This window comes from Lathyrus oleraceus, chromosome 6 (genome assembly GCF_024323335.1).
Source record: "Lathyrus oleraceus cultivar Zhongwan6 chromosome 6, CAAS_Psat_ZW6_1.0, whole genome shotgun sequence".
NCBI classification, from domain to species: domain Eukaryota; kingdom Viridiplantae; phylum Streptophyta; class Magnoliopsida; order Fabales; family Fabaceae; genus Lathyrus; species Lathyrus oleraceus.
Window position 1 is genome coordinate 405,516,300 of NC_066584.1, and position 14,600 is coordinate 405,530,899.

Genomic DNA, 14,600 nt, shown 5'->3' on the forward strand with positions numbered 1-14,600 from the left:
ACGACCAAACTCACACATCACCCTACCATATACACCAAATCACCAAATACCCAACCTCACAACCAATTCATGCCACACACCTAAACTTAAAATCAGGAATCAAACCCTAACCACCAACAGCCATATGTAGCCACCACAACAGTCTATAACCTAGATGATTCATACGATTCAACGTCATGTCATCGTAGCCCCCCGCCAATGAACGCTTAAACATCCTATCGCCACAACACCCAACCATTGTTTGACTTTAGTACACCACATGAACCATTGCTTCGTTTCTAAAATGATTCAATGTCCCAATTCGGACAATCATACCGTCCACAATCCACCCAACCACAATTACCCAACTACGATAACATGGGCATCAAACTCAATTACGGAAGCGTCGTTGGCGACAACCCCCAGCTATTGGGGACAAATGATGACAAATCTATCAAATACCGGTGGACCTTTCATCGGACCTTCACACCAGCCACCATTGCATCATGTCAGCACTCAAATACCCTAAACACCTTAGGAAAATCGTAGGAGATCTCGAAGATAGACTAATGCACCTAGATGTGGAACATGGGGATGTTTCAATCAGACGAGTCATTGATGGTTTGATTGAGATAAAATCCATTCTTCTCTATGAAAATAGCCACTTTTTAAACTTTGCAAAGAGTTTTTTGTTCTTTGAGAGCAAATCCGTCTCAAACCATTAGAAAATCCAAAACCCGCGTAATCCATAAATCGCACAATTCGTTGAAAATAATGGGCGAAAATGAGTCTATGATTACAATCCACGATTTGAGTCGGATAAGAATTTTGGACCCAAACCCGCTGTCCACCCCTACTTAAGACGGTCCACGTATAAATCATATTTGTTGGATAAAAATTAAACTTGTGTTTTTGTTTCAAACAAGTTTGTCTTAGAAAGATTAAATTAAAATTAAAAGAGATTAATAGCACAAACTCTTATGATCACCAAGTTTTGACTTAAGAGTAAGTCCATAGCATTAGCGTGACTTCAATATCATCGTCGTCGCATCGTAACTTTACCCCACAGCCACACATCAACGCACCACTCCACTTCTACCAATCTCTTCTTTTCACTATCACCAATTTCACATGCAACAACATCAACAATAAATGCATCTTCTTCTTCAATTCGCTTTTTGATTCTTCTCTCTCTCCGTCCATGGCGACGCTCACACCACCTCCGTTACTTCCCTTTGCAAGGACCGCAACGACGTCCTCCACCAAGAAGAAGAAGAATCATCAGAAGCATCGAGCACTCGGAAATTTCGGTCACTTCGGGCAAGTCGTTCGCAAGGATATGGATTTCCTCAAAAGAGGGTTTAACAATGGCGTTGCGTGGGCTAACGACGCCTTCCGTATTCCTCAAATTACGAAGAAAATTGATGAAGTTGTTTGGCTTCGCAATCTCGAAGATCCTCTTGCTTCTAACTTTTCCACCCCTTCTTGGCCAGAGCCTTGGTACCCAGGTACAATACCAATTCATATGGTAATTTTGTGGTTGATGCTAATAGGTAATGTGTAATTGGCTTGAAATATTTGTGGGTCACTGTTCCGTTTTTTTGATCTGGCCTAATTCTCTGTGAGTTGGGTATTGGATATTGCTATACTTGATGCATAGCTGCTACAGATTTCAGGGTATTGTTGGGTTTGTTTGGTTGATTAATGGTGATAGCGAGATTAACTGTGTTGGAAATTTTGGGCTGAGAAGGTGCTGTGTGCTAGTGACATGGCTGTAAAGCGAAAAATGTGGTGTTTCTATACTTGCTATCAATTAGCTTATTTGAGTTTATCTATTGACATAAGCACTTGTGGGGCTTTACGAGAAATCATATGGAAACAGTTATGATGTGTCTATAAGTTGTTTTTAACTAGTTGCTATAAGCTCCAAAGGGTAGCTTATACATAAACTGATAACTTATACATAAACTGATAACTTATATGTAAACAGTTTTACTTTGTTTTATCTTTTTTTCTCATACAAGCGCTTAACGAAGATGTTTATCCAAACAGAGCCTTATGCATGTTCTAGGTTACTTGGTGGAGGTTAATGAGGATGATTCCTGTGAGAATGTGATGCTCTTGTGTGAGTTGATCTGATTTTTCTTCTTCTTTCTTTTGTAAATTAGCTTGAACCTGTTCTGCTGGCTGTCCTTTCATTTTATAGGGAAAACGTTGAGTCTCAATATTATGTGAGTGTTGCCTTATATAGTATTTTGCTGTCTACTCATTAGAAGATGACTTCTTTTTTGAACTTTTGGAGAATGAGTTTGAATTTGGAAGGGAGGTGCCAATGTAAATCAAATTACTTTTGTAGATGTCTTCATTGAGTGTAGATTATGGGGTTTCCAATTGCGCTCTTGTAAATTAAGATAATGAAAATATAATGCATTGAACTGGATAATAGCACCACAATCAGAGATATGATTTACTTAATTCTTCTTTGGCTTCCAGGACTGTCTGGAGTAGATTTGCTTATGTCTGATCTGAAGGCCTTAGAAGTATATGCTAGTTACTTCTATCATTCATCTAAGATTTGGTCAAAGCCACTGCCTGAAGCTTATGATCCCCAGGATGTTGCTCACTATTTCAATGCCAGGCCCCATGTTGTGGCCCTTCGTATGCTTGAGGTAATTGGATTGATAATTTGAACAAAAACTTGTTATGTATCCATTTATGAATCTGCCCTTTTCCTTTTTAAATAATTCGGTTAAGTTGTGAAAAATTCCCTCTTAATAGCTTAAAATATTCCTTTTATCAACTTTTCCTTTTAGCTTAAGTCACAATACCTCTATTCTATGTAACCTACTTACTTAAAAATGATTTTTTTTCCTGTAATTTGTTTTACATATCAGCAGAAGATAATTGTGTCCTGCAGATAAAATGGCATAATTATATATAGGGACAAAGGCTCAGGAAGAATTGTAGGACCAAAGTGTCTCATACAGGCAGTCAGTGTTTCTTTATTTTCTTTGTTTCATAAGAACTATACATTAGCCTAAATTGACACTACTTAATGCTTGCCTTTTTCTTTTATTTTAAAAAAAATAATTTGTATATAAAAAGTTTCAAGATTTTGTTTTCTGGGGGTCAACAATTGCAAGTTGAGATGAGTTTGAGCACTTGCATAATAAGAATTGATCTTTTACAATATGCATCTGTTTCAAATGTTGCAATACAGGAAAGGTTTTAATCGGTGTATGAATTATTGGCAAGTGTGATAGATAGGCTCTAGTTGCCCCACTTATAGGATATGCTAAATTAAAGGTTGAATGTTTTCTGATGTATTCAACTCAATTGCATCTTCATATGGTATGATCTTTGTACATGTCTGCATCTATATGACTAATCTTATTTGAATGCATGTAATCATTTTATACTTTTTTTACTCATGTATTTTCTTTTATGGATAAGGTTTAAAGTTTTTAATTTAAAATTGTCTTCGTTATTCAAGGAGACACGCTAAAGATATTCCCTGTGCTATATTGCATGTGTACTGAATGTCTCATATCAGCTGGATATAGGTTAAGTATGCTTTTAATAATTTTGCCAATCCTCCTGTAGTAATGTTCATTAACCAATTCAACACAATGCAAAGTGCAAATATTGAAAACAAAATCAGAAAAATGGAAAAGCCAAATTTTTTTAGTTGGATTGGATTTGTTTTCATATCTAATTTTGAAAACTGATCCTGTCTTGTCAACATATAAATTAAACTCTAACTTATAAAATTTCCATGTTGCCATACCTGCATACAATCAACAACAACCAAACTTTTTTCACTAAACGATATGACTAAATGAGTTAGTCAATGCCATAAACTCTTGTCTGTATTAGGGCCGCAAATAGACATTTGCTTCAAAATCTTTCTTAATGGTTTGACCTATAGTTTTCCTTCGTCTCCCTCTACCTCTAAATATTTGACTATCCTCCATTTGCACTACTATTGTTAGACCTCTCATTAAGGAAGAATGACTTTGGTTGGTTTTGTAGCTACTTATGTTTTTAAGTAGCAATTATCATATTATTATGAGCAGTTACTATTTATTAATTTTGTGTGTTTATGTATAGAATAAATAAGGGAAGATAGGAGAGAGTTTATTATATTGGAATTATTGAGTGGTTAGTGGGAGAGACCCAATTCTTGAACATTTGGGAAAGGGAGAGGTCAAGGTCAAGGCTCTCTAAACCGTGGAGAACAGTTATCCTAGTGTTATTATGTTGTAATTGTATGTACTGAAATTCTTTTTGTATCAATAAAAATCAGAAATTGACCCTATTCTATTTTGAGAAGAACTAGTTTTTATCCATTGGTATCAGAGCCATTCTAATCCAGGAAGATTTTACGGGTGTGCTGGAAATTTTGGCATGATGCTGCAGATTTGATTCCAAGATTTGATGGAAGGGAGGCCTATTGGTGGCTAATCCCGGCAGAGCAATATTTTAGGGCAAGAAGGGTGAAGAGATAGAACTTTGGTGGATTGTTACATTTGCATTTAAAGAGGATGCTCTTGATTGGTGGATTTCTTGGAAAGAGAGCAATCCAAATACTTGTTGGTGGGATTTTTCAAAGAATGAAGAATAAGAAAACCATGGCATATATGAAATTCAAGATGAAAAGCAAGAACCAATAGCATCCCAAACTGAAGAAAACATTTGTGCTGAAGTTGATGGCACACATCCAAAAATACCGTGAAAAAGAAGATTGTACGGTGGATACAAATTTGATCAAGAGGGTGGCAAATTGAAGAGTATGGATTCATTGGCGGGTGCCACTGAAGTAAAGGTCTGGAGAAGTGATGGAGAGTTAGGCATTCCATCACAGGCATTAGACTTGCTACCACGAACAAAAACCTTCAAATGATGGCTTAGCAATTTACTCAAAGAAAAGGCTGGTGATGAAGGCAGAAGGACCTCGTGAGAGAGGTGAGGGACAAGGAAGGAGTACATGGTACAGATGTCGTGCAGATGCCGGTTCCTTTGATGTTAGGCTATTGGTCGACGTCGTCGTTGTCATCACACTTAGGAAATTCCACAACTGCGAAATTAAGAGAAATGAGATTAGGAGATGGACCAAATGAGCGGCCACTGCCAGAATGGTTAGACAACCAGCCATAATTGCCAAAATCGCCCATACGCCGGGTCTCACACAGGGGTTGCTGCTATTCCTAAGATAAATTCTAGAAACGAGAAAGTTCCACGGTTTGCTGCTATTCCATACATAGAGTCTAGGAACGAGAAAGTTCCACTACCGACGTTGCCATCATCCCAACAACCAGTTACTAGAGGATTGACATTAGCGAGCAAATTTGATCCGGGAGAAAATTACCCTATTTCTTGCACAACCCAATCTTTCGGTTTCAAGTTATGGCATCCGGGATCATCTATTTTTTCTTCGGTGTATTTCTTTCACCTTGAGGGCAAGGTGAAACTTTAGGAGGGAGTATTGTTAGACCTCTCATTAAAGACAACTGAAGAAACTGACTGTGGTCAGTTTTGTAGCAGTTATGTTTTTAAGTGGCATTATTATATTATTAGAAGCAATTTAGTGGCATTTATTATATTATTAGGAGTAATTATGTAATATTAAGTCTTTATGTTTTTATGTTTAGAATAAATTGAGGAAGATAGGGGAGATTTGATTACATTGGGAGTGGTTAGTGGGAGAGACACAACTCTAGAATATTTGGGAAAGGGAGAGGCAAGGCTCTCGCAACCTTGGAGAACAATTATCCTAGTTTTATTATGTGTGGTTGTGTTCAATTCTCTGTACTGTAATTCTGTCTGTATCAATAAAAATATGAATTGTCCCAATTCTATTTTGTAAAGAGCTGGTTTCTATCATATTCTTACTTATGCTTCTACTTGTCTTCTCCATGCATGCCTAAACTGCCCAAACACATGATTCTATTATCTTCTCCACTGTGGCCTCTTGGGGATCCTTTAGTTTTCTCTCTAATAGTTGTATTTCTAATTTTTCTCTCTTTGTTGTACCCACTATCATCGTAACATTTTCATCTTTGCAAGACTGCAACACAAGTTTATCTTCTTCTTCTCTTTTTATTGCTCAATAGGTAGTTCCGTGCAACATTGCTGGTCTTATAGGATTCTTGTATTTCATCCAGCCTATGCTTTACATCTCGTCAATTTGTATGGTGGACCTAGGTACCTAAAACGTGAAACTTGTGTGGTATAATGTCATCTAATTTCCACCTTGACATTAGAATTTGTTTGTCCTTTTCTAAACTTACATTCGATATACTTTGTTTCACATCTACACACATTCAAACACTAATATAAGTGTATATGGTATGAGATAAATCCAAATAAGTTCTAAATTAACTTTTACATTTGCCTCCCATTTATTGTAAGATTCTAGCAATTGATTATGGAATAAGGTGTTTACTGTCGGAATTTCCACCTTCATTGCGGTCCGCTCCTAGTCGCCTAAATTGCGGCATTTGACTTGCCTTCATTGCAGTCTCCAACACCTTCACTGTGTTGGGATTGAAGGGGGTGAATTTAGTCCTGCATTACTTAGAGATATGGCCTGTGTTGTACTCCCTCCGGTCCTTTTTATAAGAGAATCTAGAAAGGTGAAGTGTCTCTTATAAAAAGGACCCGATCGAGTATTTATAAGTGGGGTCAATCCTCACCTTACAAGCCGGTTTTATAAGGATGAGTTAGGTCTAACCCAGACATTCTAAGATCACCTGTAGATTTTATTTGAATTAAATTTAGAACAAAACTGATTGAATGGTAAAATAAGAAAGCTGGTGGGATTGGACGAAATCGATTTTCCTCTCAATATTGATCCATTCAAATCCTTGTACAATTTTCCGAAAACTTTTGGAATCAAGTTTGATGAATTCCATTCTCAATTCTAATACGGCATCCAAGTCTATCTGATTCCAGGTTCTCAAATTTCATACTCCAAATGTCTAATTTTGGGTGAGGTGAATGTGTCAAAATCTCACATCAGTTGGGTTTATAGTCAAAGCACCCCTGATAATGACTTTTACAATCTGATGATAGGGACTTGGGTATAGTGGGGATGCCCAAGTCCCACATCAAGTAGTAAGGGATGGTTCCTCAAGTCCTTAGATACTTATCAATTGATATTAGAGTTGACTGTCAATGGCTCAAAAAGGGTTACCTACGGAAGGCTGAGTAAAGCATAGTAGAGTGTAGCCTCTAAAACGTTGGCTCTCAGGGGTGGTGCTATGGTAGGGACTTGAGTGTTATAGGATGTCCAAGTCCTACATTGGGTAGTATGGCATGATTAGTGGAGTATTTAAGTGCCTTGGTTCTTCCCTCTTGATAGCTAGCTTATAAGGGAGGGTTCTCCATGTGCTTGAATAATTTTTCCCCACGAGTAAGCATTTTGTGGTTGAGTTAGACTAAGTATTTTTCTCAATTCTTATTTATCATAATTAACTTTACACAATGCAAAAATTGAGCCTATATTTCATTTTTGATAGATGCGTTTGAAACTGATGATAAGATGCTTTCTTGACTCTTCCTTGAACCCCATCCTAATTGAATTATTTTTCATTTTGGAAGGTATTTTCGTCCTTTGCCTCTGCTGCGGTCAGTATTCGAGCTTCAGGGCTTAGAAAGTTTCTACCTATAAATGCAGAAGGGGATGTGGATGATAAAACATCTGAATATAATTTTGGGTTGGTGTTAAAGGAAACAATGCTTAATCTCGGCCCCACCTTTATAAAAGGTAAGGACTCTGATCTATTTGACATATTGATTGATATTAGTATAAATGTTAAGTTATTTAGTATCATCATTTCAATATTATTCTTTATTTTTCACATTTTGTAATATCTATCATTTCAAGGATTTTTTGTTGGGGCTTTCATTTCTCTTATGCAGTAACAAGATTTCCAATATCCTTTTTACATTCATTTGATTGACGATGCAGTTGGTCAGTCGCTTTCCACAAGGCCAGATATCATCGGTGTTGAGATGTCCAAGGTTAGATTAAACTGTATCTTTATTGCCACTTCTTTAGTGCTGAACATTTTTTTTCTTGTGGTGACCTTGGAAAGGTATTGGCAGTTATTTGTCATGGTAGGGATGTTTTCTTATTAGAGGATGATAAAATGTGGTTGTGTATCAAATTTATTGGTGACTGCTGCTCTTCAAATATGTTCTTTAGCTAGCTTTATACTGATTTGCACAGAAAAATGTATTTGTGTTCCTTTCATGTGGATTCTATCTGAATTTTAAATGAAACTTTCAGTGTCCGGATGGTACATTGATTGTAATGCCGCTTAAGTTTGAATAACTTGATTGACAATGTATGTATATATAATTTGATTGCGTTCTTGTAGGCATTGTCAGAATTGCACGATCAAATCCCTCCTTTTCCCAGGACCGTTGCTATGAAGATTCTTGAGGAAGAATTAGGAGCTCCTCTGGAATCATTTTTCAGTTACATTTCTGAGGAACCTATAGCCGCTGCATCATTTGGTCAGGTACTTTTTGTTATGACAATATAAAATTCTTATTGGATGCATGTGACTCCATTTATTTATAAGTGTTTATATGTTGGTTTATGTCTTGCTCACTATTTTGATTACAATTCATAGGTTTATTTTGCCCGTACTATTGAGGGTGTTAATGTTGCTGTAAAAGTTCAGCGTCCTAATTTGCGTCATGTGGTGGTGCGGGATATCTACATTCTTCGTCTTGGGGTTCGTAGTTACTATATATCTCTATTGGATTTTTAATACATTATTCTATACTACATGGAATTCTTAAATGATTGTATATTAACCATCTCAGTTGGGGCTTCTGCAAAAGATTGCCAAGAGAAAGAGTGACCCTCGCCTTTATGCTGATGAGCTCGGGAAAGGTTTTGTTGGTGAATTGGATTACACTTTAGAGGCTGCAAATGCATTGAAGTTTCGGGTAATAGCTGACATATCAGTTGGAGCTTATAATGTTTACATTTTGATGAGTTCTAGAAATTGGGAAATATGGCACATTGATGAAATCTTTTATTAGTGGTTAAACTTATATTGTGATTCTATGTTGAATTGGTGTCTGATGACAGTGGTTAACATTTTGCTCTTTCAAATGGACTTGTTATTGCTGCATGCAGGAAGTTCACTCATCATTTTCTTTCATGCACGTGCCAAAAATATTTTTACATTTAAGTAGAAAGAGAGTTCTGACCATGGAGTGGATGGTTGGTGAAAGTCCAACTGATTTGTTCTCTGTATCTACCGGAAAGGTCTCTGAATATTCAGATAGGCAAAGAGTAGATGCAAAAAGGCGTCTTCTTGATATGGTACATAAACATAAATGCAATTATCCATTTTTGTATTTACTTAAATATCTTAGATGTTTGATTTTGATAACCTCCTGGCAATTGGATTATGGTAGGAGTCAATGGTATTATTGAATAGGATTGCTATTTTTCCAATATAATCACTAGTATTACATGAAAAAAAACACTTTTGACTTTCTCATACTAGAGTTTCAATTACAGAACAATATGACTCTGGATCTAGATTGAGGTAGTCGTAAACTTTCTTCAGAAACTTCATTAGCTTATTTAACCATTATTATTCAACTGAAAATTGTTCAATCAAGAGTTTCCGATTCTACTAATACATCACGCTGTCTAGTCACTAGTTTATCCGTGTATGATAATCTGAATGTTTCACTATTATGAGAGCATCATATTTGATGAATGTTTACTTCTATTACACATTGGTTGATTCAGGTCAGTAAAGGTGTCGAAGCAACATTAGTGCAACTTCTTGAAACAGGCTTATTACATGCTGATCCACATCCTGGCAACTTACGCTACACTTCGTCAGGACAAATAGGGTTTGTGTCCTTCCTTTTCTTATCCAATCTGAATAAATTATGCTTTCCTTAGCTAACAAAATATAAAAGATTTTTTCAAACTTATGTGTGTGATAGGTTTCTGGATTTTGGGTTGCTCTGTCAAATGGAAAAAAGACATCAATTTGCTATGCTGGCTTCAATAGTTCACATAGTAAATGGTGACTGGGCTTCCCTTGTCCGAGCTCTGATTGATATGGATGTTGTGAGGCCAGGGACAAATATCCGGCTTGTTACCATGGTATAATACTCGTATCTAGGATTTGGTTATCTTGCAATCTAATAATTGAACCAAATAATAACATTCTTATATAAACAGTTTTTGTTGTATAGACTCCATCCTTCTGAAACATATGCTCTCGCAATAACTTTCTAAATCTCTATTCTCTATTTTATTTTCAGGAACTGGAACATGCCTTGGGGGAAGTAGAATTTAAGGATGGAATTCCTGATGTGAAGTTCAGCAGGGTGAGAATTGTCTTTAACAAGATATGTAGTAACTGAATGTTGATGTTAGATTCTTAGAGTATGGGTTTGACCTAAATTAATCATATAAAACTGACTTGTAAAGTGAGGGCTTCCCAAGCTTTATAAATACCACACATACTCTATCTCTAGGCAATGTGAGACTAAATTTACCATTTCATGCCCAACAAAATTAAGGTGTTGAAGGTTGCAATGAAAGCAACCCAAATGCCACAATTAGGCGGCTAAGAGCAAGCTGCAATGAAGGTGAAAATTTCAACATAGATGAAAGTGCAAACCACCGTATGTGAGTGTGGACAAATGGATTGAAAGGACTCTTAATGATTTTGAACTAATCTTGACTAAAATAAAATGCATTATCCTCAACTAGAAATTAGCCCTAATTATAAAATTAGGGCTAGCAACACTCACTTTAACACTCTTTTCAATACTCGCTCACATGCATTTCACCAAATGAGAGAGTGAGTGTTGAAAAGACGGTGTTAGAGTGGATGTTGCTAGCACTAACTCAAGTCTTACAAAACTGACTTGTAAACATATTTTGAGGTCCTATCTCATCTCTAGAAAGTAATAGAATAATATTTTCTTACTTTATTTCTACATTCTGAAATTGCATATATAGGAAAAGGGAGCTTCAATAGAAATAATGTCTCATAATGACTAAAAAAGACAATAAAAAACAAAATAAAATCAAAGAGAATCAATTTTGATTTCCTTTGATTCTTCTAATCCATCCAATGTGGGACTCTCAACCCAAATCCTTCCTCACGCCATGACTGGACATCTGGAGCCTGATCCGATAGCAGCAGTAACTCAACGGATCTTAAACTAAACTCTTAAGACTATATTAAATTTTTACATTGGACTCAACTCAACCCTTATTAAACCAGGTTGTAAGGTGAGAGCTGCCTTCCATTTATTAACATTTTTTCAACCCTATCTCACCAATGTAAAGTGTGGGATGCTTCTCACTTATTAACATTTTTTCAGGCCCTATCTCATGGACAATGAAAATTAGATAGATGATTGTCTTATTCTCTTCAGTTGCTGAATTTTTCTGAATTTTCCTCAAGGTTCTGGGAAAGATTTGGTCTGTAGCATTCAAGTATCATTTCCGTATGCCAGCATATTATACACTTGTCTTAAGATCCTTAGCCTCCTTCGAAGGTAAACTGTCTCAGTAACATCTAACTTATTTCTTAGATTCTCATATCTGTTTTCTTACGCATACTTATATTCAACATGTAGTAGTTTGAAATATTTATATTCATTTTTTGTTTTTTGTTCCCTGTCTTCCACTCATAACTTGCTTTGGAACAATTTCAGGTTTGGCTCTAGCTGCAGATAGAAACTTCAAAACTTTTGAAGCTGCCTACCCGTACGTTGTTCGGAAACTTCTAACAGAAAACTCATCTGCAACAAGGAAAATATTGCATTCGGTATTGTACATTTATACTCATAACAGTGGCCTTGGTGACAATAGTCCATAGAACAGAACTGTAACATATTATCAATATCTGCAGTTCGCTGTTGGTGATAAAACACCAGGAAATAAAATAGATCCTGCGCCCTTTTTCACAAAAAGTGAGGAGGGAAAATATTTTTCATACAAAATTCTTGTTTTTTTTTTCATCGCACCAATCTTTGTAGTTTTTCATATTTATCAATATTTCAATAGCTGAAGTATCATATATTATTCACTTTTTTTAAAACTCTGTTTCTCCTGTTCAGGTTCTTCTAAATCAAAAAAAGGAGTTCCAATGGAAAAGGCTTTCCGTATTCTTGAGGGTGGGGGCAACTAGGTATGTCATGGAGTTTTCCCTGCATGAAGTAGCTATTTTTATTTCTTATCTACTATATTTTATGTTATCCATATATTTAGAATTTTAATCCAAACTCTCCAACCTATATTATCCTTTTAATAGGATCTATCTAACTTGGTGTTTTCAGTTTCATCTGCAGACTACGTCTACTGTGTAATGAACATCAAGAATCTTACTTATTATTATTTTTTTAAAGAAGTGTCACTTGCTATTTGATTAAAGCCAATAAATGCTCGATAACCATAATGATTGATTGTTTCCCAGTTACGGTAAACATTTTGGTCAAAGAGCTTAGTTACTTGTAGGCTTGGTAGAAGGTTTTGATATATCGGGTCACTGTTACAACAGAGAACATAAGTTTTTTACAAAATTGCCTTGGTATTTGGATTTAGTTTTTTTCATTCTGGAGCTCATCAATAATATTTATGCAACTTACTAGGATATAGTATTTTGGGGGATATTAGGTTCAGTTCACTCAATTAGGAAGAACAGAAAAAGTCAGAACTCATATCATATGTCAATATGTACTACTCATCTAAAAATCATCTACACTAACTCTCACAATTATGTGAAGCTAAATTCACTAACATGGTCAAAGATTCAAATATCTATTGCACCAAAATATACTGAAAATTTTCAAGATTTTCATAAAATTACCTCTTTTTATCATGAAAGTTCTCTAACCTGTATTAGTAATACATCATCTCTTACTTCTAATACCTTGTCAGGAAAGCCTTGCAATTAGCAGCTTCAAATAGCGTGACTTCCTCTAAACATTCACCAAATAAGGCCACTGGTACATTTGATATTGCATACTTGATCTTGAAGCTTTTACCATCCAAAGATGGTGCTGCTATAAGAAGGCTTCTCATGACTGCTGTGAGTTCCTATAAACTCTTAATCTTGCTTCATTTTTGTTCTTCAAGATTATGTCACCATTCCTCTTGATTATTTATGTTGTTCTTTTCTGTTTGGCCTTTTCAAAACGAAAGATATGAATGTATGATTTGTTTATTTGTTGTTTTATGGTCAATACTTAATTTGCATGGAATGAACAGGATGGAGCATCATTAATCAAAGCAATGGTTTCAAAGGAGGGAAAGACCATCCGCCAACAACTTTGCAAGGTCATAGCCGATGCGCTGTGCCAATGGATGATTAAATTTTTTGGACAAGGAGTTACAGACACTCAGTATCCCAGGGTGATGTTGGCCAATGGACCTAGCAACAAAGAGTCTACTCGATCTGCTCGATCATCCGCACCTTCATATGATGATTATAACTCCATCTTAAGAGATCGGCGGCTTCGGGTGATATTTTCAAAGGTTGTGAAATCTGCAAGCAGTAGTAAAGTATTGATGCTGCGGTTCTTTTGGTCTTCCCTTGTTATAATCATTACAGCTTCGGCTTTGGCTTGCCATAGGGTTGTTCTGTCTCTCTCTGAGGCTTACTTGGGCCCGATATTCGATGCACCTGAACGTAAAAGATATGCAGTCAGGGCATGATATGTATTAAGAATATTGTCAGTTTTCCTACTGAAAGAGAGAACGTTATTATCAGACAATTTTCAAAGAAAAGAAAGGTGTTATAGCTTTGGAGTCAATTTAGTGCCAGGAAGGTGAAATATGAGTATAGGATAACATTAGGGGATCTTTTGGTTACAATTACAGTTTGTATATGGGGGTACTCTGTATTAAGTGGGCTGATATTGTTGCAGTTCAGATCCAGGTACCCTATAAGTATGTACAGTTTCATGTAAAGTGCTACATATATTTATCTATTTTAGAATAAAGATAGATGTATCATGTAATAAGTTATTAATATTTAAATTGATGAATTTTATTCAACTAAACTGAGTAGCGAGTAAAGTGAGAAAAATCTAGAGTTAATATGATTTAATTTAATTTGTATGTGGGTATAATATCAACCATTGATTTCTTTGTTTGGCAAAAGGTAATAATAATACATAGTCTACATGTTAGCTAGTAACAAATGAACTTAGTGTCCTAAGTGAACAAATCATGATAAAGTGACATGTGACGCTTCAAATGTTTGATACATTTTGGTGATTTAAAATGCTATGTTAATTTATAAACTCTACCAGACAAGTTGCTCGTTTGTGTTATTATTATTTGGTATCAGATTTAATATTTTTATAAATACTATTGTTTACCTGTTACGGTCAGTAGTTTCAATATTGTTGACACGATCGTGTATATCACAGTTTAAATTAACAATGCAAAAGGCAGAACCAAGTAATTTTAGAAGAGTTGGACACCATGATTCTCTATAAAAAAAAGTTAAACTTATAAGAGGAACTCACCGATATGAAATCAAACAAAGTTAAGGCTCGAGGTGAAAACGTAAAGTTTAGTTAAATGGTTGTGTAAAAATTAGTGTTTT

General features: G+C 35.7%; 1 protein-coding gene across 1 annotated transcript; it reads left to right on the forward strand.

Annotated features, from left to right (window-relative positions):
• Nucleotides 1–976: 976 nt before the first annotated feature.
• On the forward strand, nucleotides 977–14,049 carry LOC127097974 (uncharacterized). The gene is made up of 16 exons (XM_051036473.1): nucleotides 977–1,487; nucleotides 2,473–2,648; nucleotides 7,582–7,747; nucleotides 7,952–8,004; nucleotides 8,364–8,507; nucleotides 8,622–8,726; nucleotides 8,818–8,943; nucleotides 9,137–9,325; nucleotides 9,764–9,870; nucleotides 9,967–10,129; nucleotides 10,291–10,356; nucleotides 11,448–11,541; nucleotides 11,701–11,813; nucleotides 12,106–12,176; nucleotides 12,926–13,076; nucleotides 13,256–14,049. Exons 1-16 carry the CDS (start codon nucleotides 1,181–1,183, stop codon nucleotides 13,700–13,702), a joined length of 2,478 nt encoding a protein of 825 aa, XP_050892430.1. The 5' UTR covers nucleotides 977–1,180; the 3' UTR covers nucleotides 13,703–14,049.
• The last annotated feature ends 551 nt before the right edge of the window (nucleotides 14,050–14,600 follow it).